This window comes from Gorilla gorilla, chromosome 10 (genome assembly GCF_029281585.2).
Source record: "Gorilla gorilla gorilla isolate KB3781 chromosome 10, NHGRI_mGorGor1-v2.1_pri, whole genome shotgun sequence".
Classification (NCBI taxonomy): domain Eukaryota; kingdom Metazoa; phylum Chordata; class Mammalia; order Primates; family Hominidae; genus Gorilla; species Gorilla gorilla.
This window is the reverse complement of record NC_073234.2, coordinates 104,873,875-104,888,833: the sequence shown is the minus strand read 5'-3', so window position 1 is coordinate 104,888,833 and position 14,959 is coordinate 104,873,875. Positions and strand designations below refer to the sequence as shown.

Genomic DNA, 14,959 nt, shown 5'->3' with positions numbered 1-14,959 from the left:
AGGCTGAGGCAGGAGAATCAGGCAGCGAGGTTGCAGTGAGCCGAGATGGCAGCAGTACAGTCCAGCTTCGGCTGGGCATCAGAGGGAGACCATGGAAAGAGAGGGAGAGGGAGACCGTGGGGAGAGAGGGATAGGGATAGGGATAGGGATAGATGTCTTTTTTTCACAAAAATGAATAAATTTTTTATTTTAAAACATCACAAGTAATTACAAAGACAAATGTCCCAACTATACAAACTTTTTCACATATACATATATACACACATATATTTAAGGTTGGTTGATCTTTCATCTTTTTATCTGAGTAAAAAGAAGAACACTTTCTTCATTCAGGAGATTTTTGATGTTATAATAGTTACCTGAAGGAACATAGAATGAATCCCCAGTACTTATTATATAAGGTATTTCGTGTAAAGTACACAAAAGGTCACCAAAGTTAACATAAAAAAACAATATATCCTGGCCAACATGCTGCTTTCCCTTTTCTTCTTGTGGTCTTAATATCAATTTCCCAGTAGAAAAAAAGGGTGTATCCAATGTGTTATACACCTTCAACTCACCATGCTTAACAAAAAATTGATATGTATCTTGTGGCCTTACAAGATCCATGAGAATAAGCTCTCTTGTTTCTGGGTCCTTTACCATTGCTGGCTGCAAAGGATCTCCAAGAGGTATACCTAGATTTACCATTAAGCTAGTCTTTCTTTCATCGTTATCAAGACAGATCCTTTTCTTATTAGATTTTTTTGTCGACTTTTCCAATATTTTCTCTTGCCTTCCTTTTAGACGATATTTTGCCTGGAGATAGTATTCCACTAATCACGAATCCTCCTGATGGCCTTCCTTGATAATCTATTTGCTGTCCTCGCCAGTACTCCAAAGGTTTCAAACGTGTTCTCTTGGTCCTGCGAACATTTGGTGTGTTGGAGGGCAATACTAGTTTGTGATGGATTCTGTTCTTTGGTATCACTTTAGATCGTTTTGAGTCATCTGAACTTCCAGGAACTTCCTCATCATCCACATCATTATTATTCTTTCCAGACATTAAATAATTATTATTGAGCCTGGAAGGTCCACTTTCCTCTAAAACTGAAGTCTTATGCTCTCCAGAATCCAAGTTTGACTCTGTTGGTGTATTACGTGTATATCCACTGGTCTGAGGCTTTAGGGCAACATTCTGTGCAGTCATAATATTATCTTCATTCTTTGAGCTTCCTGTAGATCTAGAACAATCCAGATTTTTCCTCTTAGCCAAGTCTGCCTCATCACTTTCCAATGGCTCACTCAGCAAACAACTGGAAATTTCATCATGACCAATGATACCTCCAGAACCTTTGGCATTTAAAAACTTCTGTACTCTTTGGCTGTCTTTAGTTGCTGTCTTCTGCCTTTTAAGTGGAATAGTTTTTTTCCCAATATTCTTAGATGACTGATTTGTTTTCTTAGCAGATTTTTGCCTACTGTTGTGATGCAGTGGTAATTCATTTCTTATTGAAGAATTGCTATAAACAGGACTCTCCTCTGATTTTACCACCCACCAATTAGATGGATGCCTGGAAATTCTTCGACTTCTCGTGACAGTTGAAGTCACTTCTTCAGACACAAGTTTGTTCTTGGACTCACTAGAAAAGCGCTTCTTTTTAGATTCTTCCTTATCTTTTCTAGTGCTACTTTTCTTGCTTCCCACAGGTGGCATCTGTTTTTTGGAAGCACAATCATTTCCCATCTCTTCACGCTCTTCCATATTCTGTCTGAATTTCTTTGAAATTTGTCTTGGGTAATATGTGACATATGTATGTTTTCATCTTTAGTCTGTCCCACATCGAGCTGTTCTTCAGCTGGTTTAGCCATAAATTTTCTTCTCTGTTTTTGTTTTATAGTCCTTTTGCTTCTAGATGATTTTTCTGCATTCTTGGAATACATTTCATATTTTGTAGATCTACAGTCATTTTCTGTTTCACCTGTCAAAGCATAACTTGTATCCAGTACTGTTTTATCAGAGGGCTGAGATGTCTCTACTAGGTGTGGTTTATGGGAATGTTTGTCATTTGCCAAAGTCTTAGCTAATATATTATGATGCTTTTCTCTTGACTTTCTATCTTGAAGGAGTGCAGTGCTCTCAGCCGGGGATATGGTGCGTTGTTTCAGAGGCCCCGTCTTTCTTGGTATAGTAATCCCAAGATCTACTGGCAAAACTTTGATCTGACTCATCAATTATAAATTCATCCTCTATCAACTTCATATCATCGGGAGGACACGAATGAGGTGGAGCAATTCCTCCCTGCCTAACAATGGGACTGGATTCACTTTTTGGTTTTACTGTTTCTAAAAACAATGTTGAAAAATTTTTTTTAGCTTGTCATTGAATTTCATATTCTGAATGTCGTATTCTGTTCTGAGATGATCCTGATGGTTTTCTTTCTTGTCCTTCTGATGTTTTATCCTCTTTATCTGATACTTTATTATCTATTTCTATTTTCTTTAAAATAACTTTATCTTCAAAGTTTAAACTTTTTTTTGGTTTTAAGTGAAACCTCTGTACTTGAAGGCAGCATATTTACTGAATTTTCAAAAGTGTAAGTCTCTCTCTTTTGGGCACTAGATGGAATAACATTTTGCGATACAGATGTTTTTGCATCCAAAAGAACAGAAGGTGAGCCAACAGATAAGTAAAATTCTTCATCAGCTTCACTGTGATGATCATTTATGTTTCTACTTGACATTTTTTTCGAGTCAGGTGTATTTTTGGAACTAACATCAGTTGCCAGAATTTTCTGACGAACTTCATGGGCCTGAACTGATCTGTTGGTGGCTTCACTTGGTTCTACAACAAACTGCAGAGAGGCTTCTTTCTTCCTTGAAGAAAGTGGAACTGACTTTGGATGTGATTTCTGGCACTCTTTGCTTGGTGACTGAATACAAGTGTCTTTTATTTTGCATGTTGAATTAAGCACTGATTTTGTAGAATTTGTGCTAAAATCATTGGCAAGACTTTTTTCTTCAAAACAGTCTTATAAGATTTCCAGAACATTCTGGCCTTGCTCTGTGTTAATGTCACATGCCCTGGAAGGTCGACAAAATCTTCTTCTGTTGCCATTTTTGAGATGATCCAGACCCGACACAGCCATGTTCCTGCCCCGCTGAGCCAGCGCAGGTGTCTGAGGTGGAAGCCCACACAGACCACAGCTCCAGGAGGCTGAGCAAGAAATGAATCGCCGGACTACTAGGCGGCGGCCAAGCAACACCCTTAAGTCGAAGGCGATGGTCGCCGCGAGAGCTGCGATCTGGAAGGCGTGCGCCAACAACACTTCCCGGCCATTGGCTCTGCCCTCAACAAACACGTTAATGTCTTTTTAAAGCAGTGTTTGCCTACCCCAAGGTCATGAAGATATTCTGTGTTCTCTTCTAAAAGCTTATTGTTTTACGTACCACATTTAGATCTGTTTTCTACGTGGAATTAACGTTTGTATGTGGTATAAAGTGTAGGATTCAAGATTAATTTTCTTCCTTATGAATATCCAGTTGACCCACCACAATTGTTTTATTTTTTATTTCTTTCCATAATTTATTGCCCTCCTTTGAGAACACAATTAAAAAAAAAATCCTTTCCTTATTGTCAAAGTGGCAGTGTTCTTAAACCAGATCATGAGATTGCCCCTGCTCAAAATCTAGAGTAGTTTCCCATCGCAGGTTTTTTTTTTTCTTTCAATAATTTCAGCTTTTATTTTAGATTCAGGGAGTACATGTGCAGGTTTGTTACATGGGTTTACTCCATGATGCTGAGATTTGGGGTACAATTGATTCCATCACCCAGGTAGTGAGCATTGTTCTCAATAGTTTTTCAAACCTTTCCCCGCTCCTTTCCTCCGTCTTCTAGTAGTCCCCAGTGGCTATTGTTGCCATCTTTATGTCCATTGTACCTACTGTTCAGCTCTCACTTGTAAATGAGAACATATGGTATTTGGTTTTCTGTTCCTGCATTAATTCGCTTAGGATAATGGCACATTGCACTTTAGAATAAGAAGACACACCTCCCACCATGGCTTCTCCTCCTCCATCTGCCCCCTTTTCAGCTTCCCTCCCACCGGTCTCTTCTCTCCTATCTACTATGGAAACGCTGACCTCCTTGTCATTCCTCATTCTTCCAGGTGCTTTTGCACAGGGATTCCTGTGCTCAGAGTACTCTTTATCCATGTCTCAGCCAGGATCGCTCCCTATTTCATTCACCTCTCTGCTCAAATGTCCTTTCCTCAGAGTGGACCACCCAATCACCCCACCTAACATTGATGAGTAAATAATATATAAAAGTTCTCTGTATCTGTGTATTATTAATGCTGTCTTCCCTACTATGTGGTTCTTTGAGAGAAGGGATTGTATCTTATTTGCTTTTGTGTATCTCGTTTGCAGCATGATACACAGAACTCAAATAGTGTCCTGAGTTTATTACATATGATAACTCATCAGTTTCCTTGCTTTGTCTGCATTAGCCTTGGGTAATTCTGACTCTGCTATAAATCTTTAGTAATTTGGATAAGCTCTGGTGGAATATTAACGTTTTGTATTTTTTTAAAAAGGGGGTGCTAAGCAGTATTGTAGCTGAACTCACTTTTAACTGTTTTACATGGAAATAATGCAATGGTCTGAGCCCAAATGAACTTTGTATGTTGGCAAAAGAACATAGGTTTCAGTGACTTTATATAGCCAGGCCCTATGTTTCTCTAACAGTGATACTAATTGTGTTCAAATTTATAACATTACATTTTTTTCTAAGCACTCTACAATCCAGATTTAGTGATTCTCATTGACCTACTTCCTATTATTGGAGCCATTCTAGGGCTACATGCATATAATAAAATTTGTTTTTTAGGCAAGAGTTAGATCTACCTTTCATTTGTTTATTTGTTCATTCTTTGTCAAGTCAGTTATTTCCACCATTGATTGCATTTTTCCTTTTTGTAAATCCTTAAACTATTGTCTGACACACACGATTCTTTTAATTCTTTTATTAATCATCAAATGCCATTAAATTATAGAGCAGAAAGAGACTAATAAGATCATCTTATCCAGCTATAAAAGTATTACTGGATCAGTTGATAAAATATAGTTGCTATATTAAAATATTGCATCTTTAATAATCAGCTTCATGAAGCTGCTAACTGTGCTATGGGTGTGTTAAGAGACTAAAATCTTAGGAAAAACACACTGAAGTATTTAGGAATAAAGATGCCGTGAGTTGCTTAACTTACTCCTAAATGGTTCAGGAACAAAAAAATACGTATGTGTTTGTGTGTGTGGGTTTACGTGTGTTCATGCGCAAGGAGAAACAAGTACAGAGCAAATTACAAACCAAATGAAGCAAAACATTAACAACTAGATTTGGGTAAAAGGCATATTAGTGTTATTTGTACTATTCTTGTAACTTTTCTGTAAGTGTGAAATTATTTCCACATAAACAGTTTGAAAAATTATCTCATCCATCCCTCTCAGGAAAAACATTCAGTCCTCATGACATCATGACACAGAGGTTAACTAGCTTTCCATTACCCAGAGTTAGAAACAAAACTGACTCTTAGTCCCGTGTACCCTCTGTTACACAGTACTGCGGCCTTCTAGTAAATAAAGTTACTGAGCGCTAATTGAATATGGGGGCCAGTCATCCTGCTGTGTGCTTACATAGGACACAGCCAAGCTTGCATATTAGTGATGTAGTTTTGAGTACCTTTAAAAAGTAATTTGGCTATTACCTGGGCAGCCTTACAACCTCCAGCCGCTCTATTACCTGGATGCCTTGTTATTAGATATGCTGCTCATTGTAATGAGACACACCTATGTTTGCATTTTAACAAACAGTGGTTTTGTTCTTCTATTTCTTGATAGCTACTGCTTCTTGGGATACCTTTCTCATGCTATGGAATTTCAAGCCACATGCTAGAGCTTACAGATATGTGGGTCACAAGGATGTTGTAACCAGCGTGCAGTTTTCTCCACATGGAAACTTATTGGCGTCTGCCTCACGAGACAGAACCGTGAGACTCTGGATTCCTGATAAGTAAGAGAAACAAAGAAACACTTGATATTCTTTGGATTTGGAAATGTGAAAGAAAGCTGACCCTGGCTGCTGCTCATGCACTGCTGCCTGCACTGTTATTCTCAGTCACATAAAAGGCATGCTGCCCTTGTGGTAAAGTCAAACTAATTCATACAATTTTTTTCCTCAAAATTATGTCTTCTTTTTGAAAACGATTTCCTACCATGGAAATATGCTTAATATGTCTAAGTTTTTTTGAGGGGGTAGTGGTAGCTATCCATCCCTTTGTAGATCTGAGGTAAGCTTTAGACTGTCTCCCCAGAATGATACACATCAGTATGTATAACCAAAAATTCACAGTTTATTAACTTCCTAACGCCCGTTCATGGATCCTTCAAGGGCCCTTGGATCCCTATTGAAAACCCTGTGCCTCTGATTTGATTTGTATCACTCATTATCGGGGTCCAGAATTTTCTTGTTAAAGAAAATTTCTGACAAAAGTATAAATCATTGAATTTGTGTAAGGTCATATGCGTTATAACAAATCTCTGTAACGAGACTTTTCAAACCCTAACTAATAGCCCATCTATTTTAAGTAATTATTGAGCCATAATTTTTAAAAATGTTTTTAAGCTTTAAAGTATGTAAATTTTCAAACATACATGAAAATAGAATGAATAGCATCACTCCCCTGCCTCATATTCCCATCAATCAGCTTCAACAGTTGTCAGGATTCTGCCCATCTTGTTTCATCTACACCTCCCCTCACTTTTTCCCCTGGAGTATTTTTAGAAAAAATCCTACATATCATTTCCCCTCATAAATACTTCAGAGCAGAGATCCCCAACCCCTGGGCCACCGACCAGTACCAGTCCATGGCCTGTTAGGAACCAGGCCAGAGCTCTGCCTCTTGTCGGATCAGCGGCGGCATTAGATTCTCATAGGAGCACAAACCCTATTGTGAACTGTGCATGCGAGGGATCTAGGTTGCACGCTCCATATGAGAATCTCATGCCTGATGATCTGTCACTGTCTCCCCTCAACCCAGATGGGACCATCTAGTTGCAGAAAAACAAGCTCAGGGCTTCCATTGATTCTACATTATAGTGAGTATGTAATAATAATAGAAATAGGGCTGGGCACAGTGGCTCACGCCTGTAATCACAGCACTTTGGGAGGCCAAGGCAGGCAGATCACCTGAGGTCAGGAATTTGAAACCAGCCTGGCCAACATGGTGAAACCCTGTCTCTACTAAAAATACAAAGTTAGCCAGGCGTGGTGTCACGCACCTGTAATCCCAGCTACTCAGGAGGCTGAGGCAAGAGAATTGCTTGAACCTGGGAGGCGGAGGTTGCAGTGAGCCGAGATCATGCCATTGCACTCCATCCTGGGCGGAAAAGAGCAAAACTCCTTCTCAAAAATAATAATAATAATAATAATACGAATAAAGTACAAAATAAATGTAATGCACTTGAATCATCCCAAAATCATCCATCCTTCCCCCTGACTCCCTGGTCCCATGGAAAAAATGGTCTTCCATGGAACTGGTCTCTGGTGCCAAAAAGACTGGGGACCACTGCTTTAGAAGATAAGAATTTGAGTATTTCCTTGACCCTGTTGTGGCAGGATTTGACTTGTAGTCTGTGACTATTCAGGCCCAGGCACTTCCAAATGAAGGAAAGCTCATGGGCATTCCCATGCCAGTGGGTGCTTTTTTTCTGCCACCACCCAAGGGGAACTCTATGCTGAGAAATCTGAATATATTCCAATGGTAGTGAAAACTATTGAAGAGAAGTGACATGTTATAATGGATGGCAATGTAGCAGGGAATTTTAAGGGAGAAGGAACTAGTTTGGGGTCCAAGAGGAGAAGCATGTTCCAAAACCCTTAACTTTGGGAATTTAGAACTAGCTTTTTTACTATCTTCTGCACAGCATAACTTCAGTCTCCCTTTACTAATTCAAGGAAATCTCAGTGAACAAATTGTATAAGGGTAGATGAGCTAAAAGCTCACTGAGTCATTAATTTGTCATAACTCATCTAAATACAATGATTAGGCTTGTGTAGGTGTCCCTAGTTTCTCTTTCTAAATCATGTCATAGTAGGGACAGAGCAATAATGGTGGATCGTGGCAACGGGAAGGAAGATGATGTGTCAGTTATCTATTGCTGTATGACAGTCGCAAAACCTTAGTACTTACTACAGAAACAATGATTTGTCACATTTTGTGGGTTGTCTGGATGGTTCTTTTGCTTATATGGTGCAGGCTGAGATTACTCATGCAGCTTCACAGTTCTTTTGCTTATATGGTGCAGGCTGAGATTACACATGCAGAGGAAAGATGGGCTCTGTTCCTCATTTGTATGCCTGGGGCCTTGGTGCGGGTTATGGCAATGGCGTCTTGGTTCTCCATGTGCCGTCTCTCCAGCAGGATAACCTGTAGTTTTCTCACAGCATGACAGCTGGGTTCCAGGAGAATCAAAGCAGAAGCTGCTAGACCAATTAAGAACTAGGCCCGAAACTTGCAGTGTCACTTCTGCCACGTTCTGTTCCTCAGAGTAAAGTCACAACACCAGCCCAAAGGGAGGAGAAATAAACAGACTCCACCTCCTTTGAAGCAGAGAGACATGCGTGTACAGGGATGAGATGAGTCACAACACCTCCTCTCACAACACCTCCCTCAAAAGTCACAACACCTCCCCTCAAAGGGAGGGGAAATAAACAGACTTCACCTTTTGTGAAGCGGAGAGACATGCATGTACAGGGATGAGATGAGTATTGGCAGCAATATTTGCAGATAGACACCACAGCTGGTGACCAGAAGGCTAAGAAAGAAAAGGGAGAGGCTGGGGACATGACTTGCACCTGTAATTCCAGCACTTTGGGAGGCTGAGGCAGGAGGATCACTTGAGGCCAAGAGTTCAAGACCAGCATGGGCAACATAGCGAGACCCTGTCTCTATAAAAAAATAAAAAAATAAAATTAGCTGGGCATGGTGATGTACACCTATAGTCCTAGCTCCTCAGGAGGCTGAGGAGGGAGGAGCTCTTGAGCGCAGGAGTTTGAGCTGCAGTGAGTAGCGATTGCACCACTGTATTCTAGCATCTGTGACAGAAAGAGAACACATCTCAAAAAAATAAATAAATAAGAAAAGAATAGGTAGGAGCAAGCCTGAAAGCAAGTCTGGCTCAGAGTTGGTCACAGTGGGCAGTCAAGAGAATTTAGCTGAAAGGGCAAGTAAATATGTAGGAAGGAGAGAGCCTATATTAAGTTAAGATGAGGAACTAGAAACCAGTTAGGCACCAGCACAATAAACATAAGGCACTCCTATCTTGGTTTCTTCTGTGTTTCCTGTTGAGACTGGATCCAGTGCTTGGTTTAGCCTACGGCTGAGAGGACAGCCTTTTAGAAAGGAGGCAAACAGAACAGCCTGCTGGAGTGCAGAGTGCAGAACTAAAAATCAGGGCAGATTTTGATGATACTGATGGTCTGTCTCTTAGCTTCCTGGTCATTGCAGATGCCTTTTCTTTTCTTTGTTTTCACTAGGCATTATACTTGAATTCAGGCCAAACTATACTCCTGATTTCCACTCATGAAATTTACCCTTGAAACTTCACTGAGCTAGTCCCCTGGATGCTCCCTCCTAATTTTTGTTTAATATGTATTTCAGTTTTTCCTGAGTAATATCATATGTCAGGTGATGGAAATTTATGATAAAGTCACCTTTCCTCCCTACAGACCACTGGAAGGGTGAGCCAGGTTGGATCTACGAGCCTTTATTGACTGTTCCAAGTGGAATTCAACGTGTATTGAGTTCTTTTTATGTGCTTGACATATTGCTAGATGCTAGTCTTATAGAGATGAATAAATCATCATTCCTGTGCTTCAAAAATGTACTGCTTAAGAGGAGACAAATCGTTCTTTAGAAAGTCACTGTATAATGTAGTAAGCAAAATCGTTGTAGCAAATAGGGAGCCATTAAGCCTGTCTGGCTTGGCCAAGGGCGTCTGGGGATGGGGGAAATAGTCCAGCCTGAGAAAGCAGTAAGTGCAAAGGCAGGGGTGTGTTCGAAGGGCTGTGACTGTTCCGAGTACAAAGTTCAGTGTGAGTGGCAGGAAACCTCACCAAAGCACTTGGGCATTGTGCTTTCTTTTGGAGAAGATCCAGTGACACATTTACGCTGGGATTTACATGCTTGGAGTTACGCTCTTAGCAAGGTAATAAGCATAATATGTAGGTGACTGGCAGGGGACAAAAGATTAGAGCAGAGAGACCAGTTAAGAGGCTTTTGCAGTAACCTAGGTGAAGGATGTTGAGGATATATTTACCTTAAGGCAAGCAGAGCCGACATAGAAGAGGAGGATTCAGAAGATATTTAGGAAGTGAGGATGATATGGTTTGCTAACTTACTGGATGTGGGAGAGGAAGCAGGAGGAGTTGAGTGTGACTTCCAGGCTTCTGGCTTGGACACAGGCAGATGTCACTCTGACCAGCCAAGGTAGCAAAATACAGGATGTGGTGCAGGTGTATGGGAGATCAGTGTGAACATTTGAACATCTGAGACACATATATTGTGGCCAACTAAATTCTGTTGCCTGATGTTTTTCAAGCATTTATGACAATTTTCCCCATAGGGTATCTTGAGTATCAACATGATTTTCTAAATGGGAAAATTGCTGAGTCCTAGATACAATGTAAGGTGAAAATGCCTTGGCAACTTGGGAACACTGACACAAAGTAGCGTTTATCACATATCACCTTGTAACTCCAACACTATCTAGCCTGCTCCCATTTTAAGGTTTTCTACTTCTCAAATGCCTCACATCATTTTCTCCATCTTTTGTTTTTCTATTCTCTTCTTTTCTACCCTTCAGTTCTCAACACCTGAAATTTCATGGAAATTTCAGTGTTGATGAAGAGTACAGTACAACATAGCCCTTTCATACTTTCGTTAGGTTTTACAAGAGTTAAACCATTTTATTTAAACTATTTTATATGTTTCAAAGTCTGTATTGTGATTAAGTATTAACTATAATTAAATCAAATGAGTTATAAATATTAAACTGTTTATTTCCAGGAGAGGAAAATTCTCAGAATTTAAAGCTCATACAGCTCCAGTTCGAAGTGTAGACTTTTCAGCTGATGGCCAGTTTCTAGCTACAGCTTCTGAAGACAAATCCATAAAAGTATGGAGCATGTATCGCCAGCGCTTCCTGTATTCCTTGTATCGACATACACACTGGGTACGCTGTGCCAAGTAAGTGCAAAAAATTTCATATTAAGATTTCCACATATTTTTTCTGCTTCATGTTTGCCCCCAACTTCCAGAAAAAGGGTTTGAGGACATATTCATTCATTCATTCAACAGATATTTGTTGTGTGACTGCTTTGTGCGGGAACAATAGTAAACAAAATAGTGAAAATCCTTGCTCTTACATTCCAGAGAGACAGACAAACAAGTAGGAAAATAGAGCAGGTCAGATGGCAGTAAGCACTATGGAGAAAGAGCTGGGTTAGAAGGGGGGGCGCGTAATTTTTTTTTTTTTTTTTTTTGAGACACGGTCTCACTCTTGTTACCCAGGCTGGAGTGCAGTGCTGCCATTACTGCTCATTGCAACCTTGACTTCCTGGGTTCAGGTGATTCTCCTACCTCAGACTCTGAGTAGCTGGGACTACAGGCATGCACCACCATGCCTGGATAATTTTTTGTGTTTTTAGTAGAGACAGGGTTTCACCATGTTGCCCAGGCTGGTCTCAAACTCCTCAGCTCAAGTGATCCACCTGCCTTGGCCTCCCAAAGTGCTGGATTTTCCCAGCACTTTTATTACAAGGGGCCTGTAATTTCAAATGACATTCAGGGAATGTCTTACAGAAAGTGTGACCTTTCTGTAAGAAAGATGTTCAAAGGGTGACCTTTGGACAGAGATGTAAAGGAGGGAGTGAGGCTTGAAGAAATTCAGGAAAGGAATGTTCTGGATAGGAGAAGCAAGGGCAGAAGCCCTGAGGCAGAGCCTGGTGGCTGTGTGAGGAAAAGCACAGGTGAGGGTGGGTGGGGATGTAGGAGGGGCCCCAGGGAGGCTGGCCAGGTCAAGAGCAGCGCTGACTTGTGCCCTGGGTGAGAGGAGATGCCAGTGTAGTGCCCTCCTCTCTTTGACCTACATTTTGCTGGAATTGCTCAGACTGCTGTGTGGAGAATAGACTGTCAAAGCCAGGCCAGAAGCAGGGAGACCTTGTTAGGAGGCTGAGCAGTCCAGGTCCTGGCTTGGATCAAGGTGGTGGCTGTGAAGATTGAGATGTGGTTGGATTTTAGATAAAGTTGGAAGTTACAACTGGCAGTACGAGCTGTCACATCAGATTTGATGCAGCGAAGTCAGGAAGAACTCCAGAATCTTTGGTAGCAGTCTCTTGGCAGGTGAATGCTATTGTAGGTGTTGTTACCTGTTGGCCAACAGCTGTGGAGTCTTCCTATTCATAGGACACTCTGCTAAAGTACTGAAAGTGCAGATTGCATTTCGCTATCAGAACTGTCTGGGGGCTGGGCACGGTGGCTCATGCTTGTAATCCCAGCACTTTGCGAGGCCGAGGTGGGTGGATCACTTGAGGTCAGGAGTTTGAGACCAGCCTGGCCAACGTGGCAAAACCCTGTCTCTACTAAAAATACAAAAATTAGCCAGGCGTGGTGGCACATGCCTGTAGTCCCCGTTACTTGGGAGACTGAGGCAGGAGAATCACTTGAATCCAGGAGGCAGAGGGTGCAGTGAGCTGAGATCATACCACTGCACTCCATCCAGCCTGGGCAACAGAGTGAGACTCCATCTCAAAAAAACAAACAAACAAACAACAACAACAACAAAAACTGCCTGGGCGGGAAGGATTGTTTAATTTTCCCTATTTTGCAGATAAGGAAAGTGAGTTTCGGAGAGGTAAAGTTAGACTCACCTAGTTGGAAGTGACAGAAGCCTAAGTCATTTTTTTTCTCCCCACCAGGTGGTTAAGTAGCTGGTGTGTTTGGAGTCGGGAGGGGACAGACTGGAACCAGGGAGTCTAGTACTGTTACACCTCTCTCTTTGTAGTGTCTGGGGGCCTCTCTATATACTGGCTCCATTCTCTCAAATGTGCTGGTACCCAGGTCCCTGCCGGCTCCAGGCTTCAGTCCTCACAGCCTTGTGACTGACTGAAAACGAAAGCTTCTTTACTCCCAGCTCCAGTTAGAAGAGTACCAGGTGGTGACTCTGGCCTATCCTGGAGCCTGTGCCCATCCCTTGCCTAGCAGTGAGATGCTGTGGCTGCTGCAGTTTAGGTCAGGGGCCTGGCTGAAACCAGTTACCCTTACTAAGAAGGAGGGGTCATACAAACATACGTTTTAGGCATGGGGATAGGGGACACTTCTTACAAGAAGCAGGTATGGGGTATGGCACAGAGGTGGTCAGCAGGGGAAAACTGTGGCCCCTGTAGCCATCCTGCTTTGTGCCTGCTGTATGAAATAACATGCCAGGTGTCCCCAGCGAGGATTTGGTGGAGTGGGAATTTGAGCTTTGCTCTGTCTGTCTTGCCTTACAGCCCACACTCCTCACTGTTGTTATGGTCTCTGTGGGACATTATTGCTCAGGAGGTGTTGATTATCACCTATGGCCATGAGCCTAAGAAGAATATAAGAAGATAGGCAGAAGGTCAGACTTTTAGTCACTAGGTTTTTCTTTTAAAGGTTTCAGCCAGTTTTTGGCTCTAGCCATCTCAGAATTATTTCTGTATATGCCATATAGCTGTGTGGCTAAAAACATGGACCCTGGACCTAAATATGTAGGTTAAAATTCCAACCCCACTACTTATCAGCTGTGAGACCTGTGGGGAAGTTACCTAACTTCTCAATACTTCAGTTTTCTTACCTATGAAAATAAGAAGATGATAGTAGTAACCTGCCACATAGGTTGTTACAGTATTCAAATGAGTAAATATCTGGATAGCACTTAGAACGGTGCCCCTCACATAGTAGTCAGTATATAATTCTTAGCTGTCATTCTCATCACCATCATTGGACACTCATTCTTACTAAATTTATAAAGATACTTTATAACTTGGGTTGACAATTTTTTCCCAACTAAGGAGATAACGCACGATGGTCCCAAGAGGCTGATCATTTGTATTGATGTATAAAGTGATGCTGTAAATAAGAAGAGGAGGCAGAGAGCAGAGGTTCAGGCTCTGTTCTGGGGTGGTTCAGGTATGAAGAGAGTTATTTAGCCCCCACTGTGAGCCAGCTCTGGGTATGGTTGGCAAAGGAAGCATATTCTTCACAGGGAGCTGCACAATAAGCAAAAACATGACTGTTGATTTAACTAAGCAAAATAGAATGCCTAAGTTCCACCCTGAATAATAATAATAGCTGCTGTTGGCCCTGCGCAGTGACTCACGCCCGTAATCCCAGCACTTTGGGAGGCCAAAGCTGGCAGATCACTTGAGGTCAGGAGTTCAAAACCAGCCTGGCCAACATGGTGAAACCCCGTCTCTACTAAAAATACAAAAATTAGCTGGGCGTGGTGGCAGGTGCCTGTAATCCCAGCTACTCGGGAGGCTGAGGCAGGAGAATCACTTGAACTTGGGAGCAGAGATTGCAGTGAGCTGAGATCGTGCCACTTCACTCCAGCCTGGGCAACAGAGCTAGACTCTATCTCAGAATAATAATAATAATAATAATAGCTGTATAATAATGATAGCTGTTTTTGTCCAGTGCTATGTGCTCCTGTTTCCTTCTAAAATGAAGGTGCTTTCTAATAACTCTCATACCTATGTATACATCAGTCATCAGAGGGAATCGGCAGACCATGTAACCCTGAGGGTACAAATTTGGCATGATGTTTAGCCTGATTCCTGTAGCTGAGGTATTAGTGGAGTGATGGTGGCTGATATAGTTTTCATTTTCTAATAACAAGA

At 41.6% G+C, this 14,959-nt stretch overlaps 1 protein-coding gene and 1 pseudogene across 12 annotated transcripts in view; one reads left to right on the top strand and one right to left on the bottom strand.

Moving 5' to 3' along the window:
* The window catches only part of POC1B (POC1 centriolar protein B), a 171,595-nt gene that overhangs the window by 26,267 nt on the left and 130,369 nt on the right, over positions 1–14,959 (top strand). For 8 of the 12 annotated variants that reach the window (XM_055357908.2, XM_019038801.4, XM_055357906.2 and 5 more), the window contains exons 3-4: positions 5,878–6,049; positions 11,106–11,285. In XM_055357908.2, coding sequence (XP_055213883.1) covers positions 5,878–6,049; positions 11,106–11,285 — 352 coding nt within the window. The remainder of the gene's footprint in view (positions 1–5,877; positions 6,050–11,105; positions 11,286–14,959) is intronic. The other 4 variants (XM_055357912.2, XM_063694204.1, XM_055357911.2 and 1 more) reach the window with 1 other exon arrangement.
* Positions 281–3,231, bottom strand: LOC101129118 (centromere protein C-like; annotated as a pseudogene).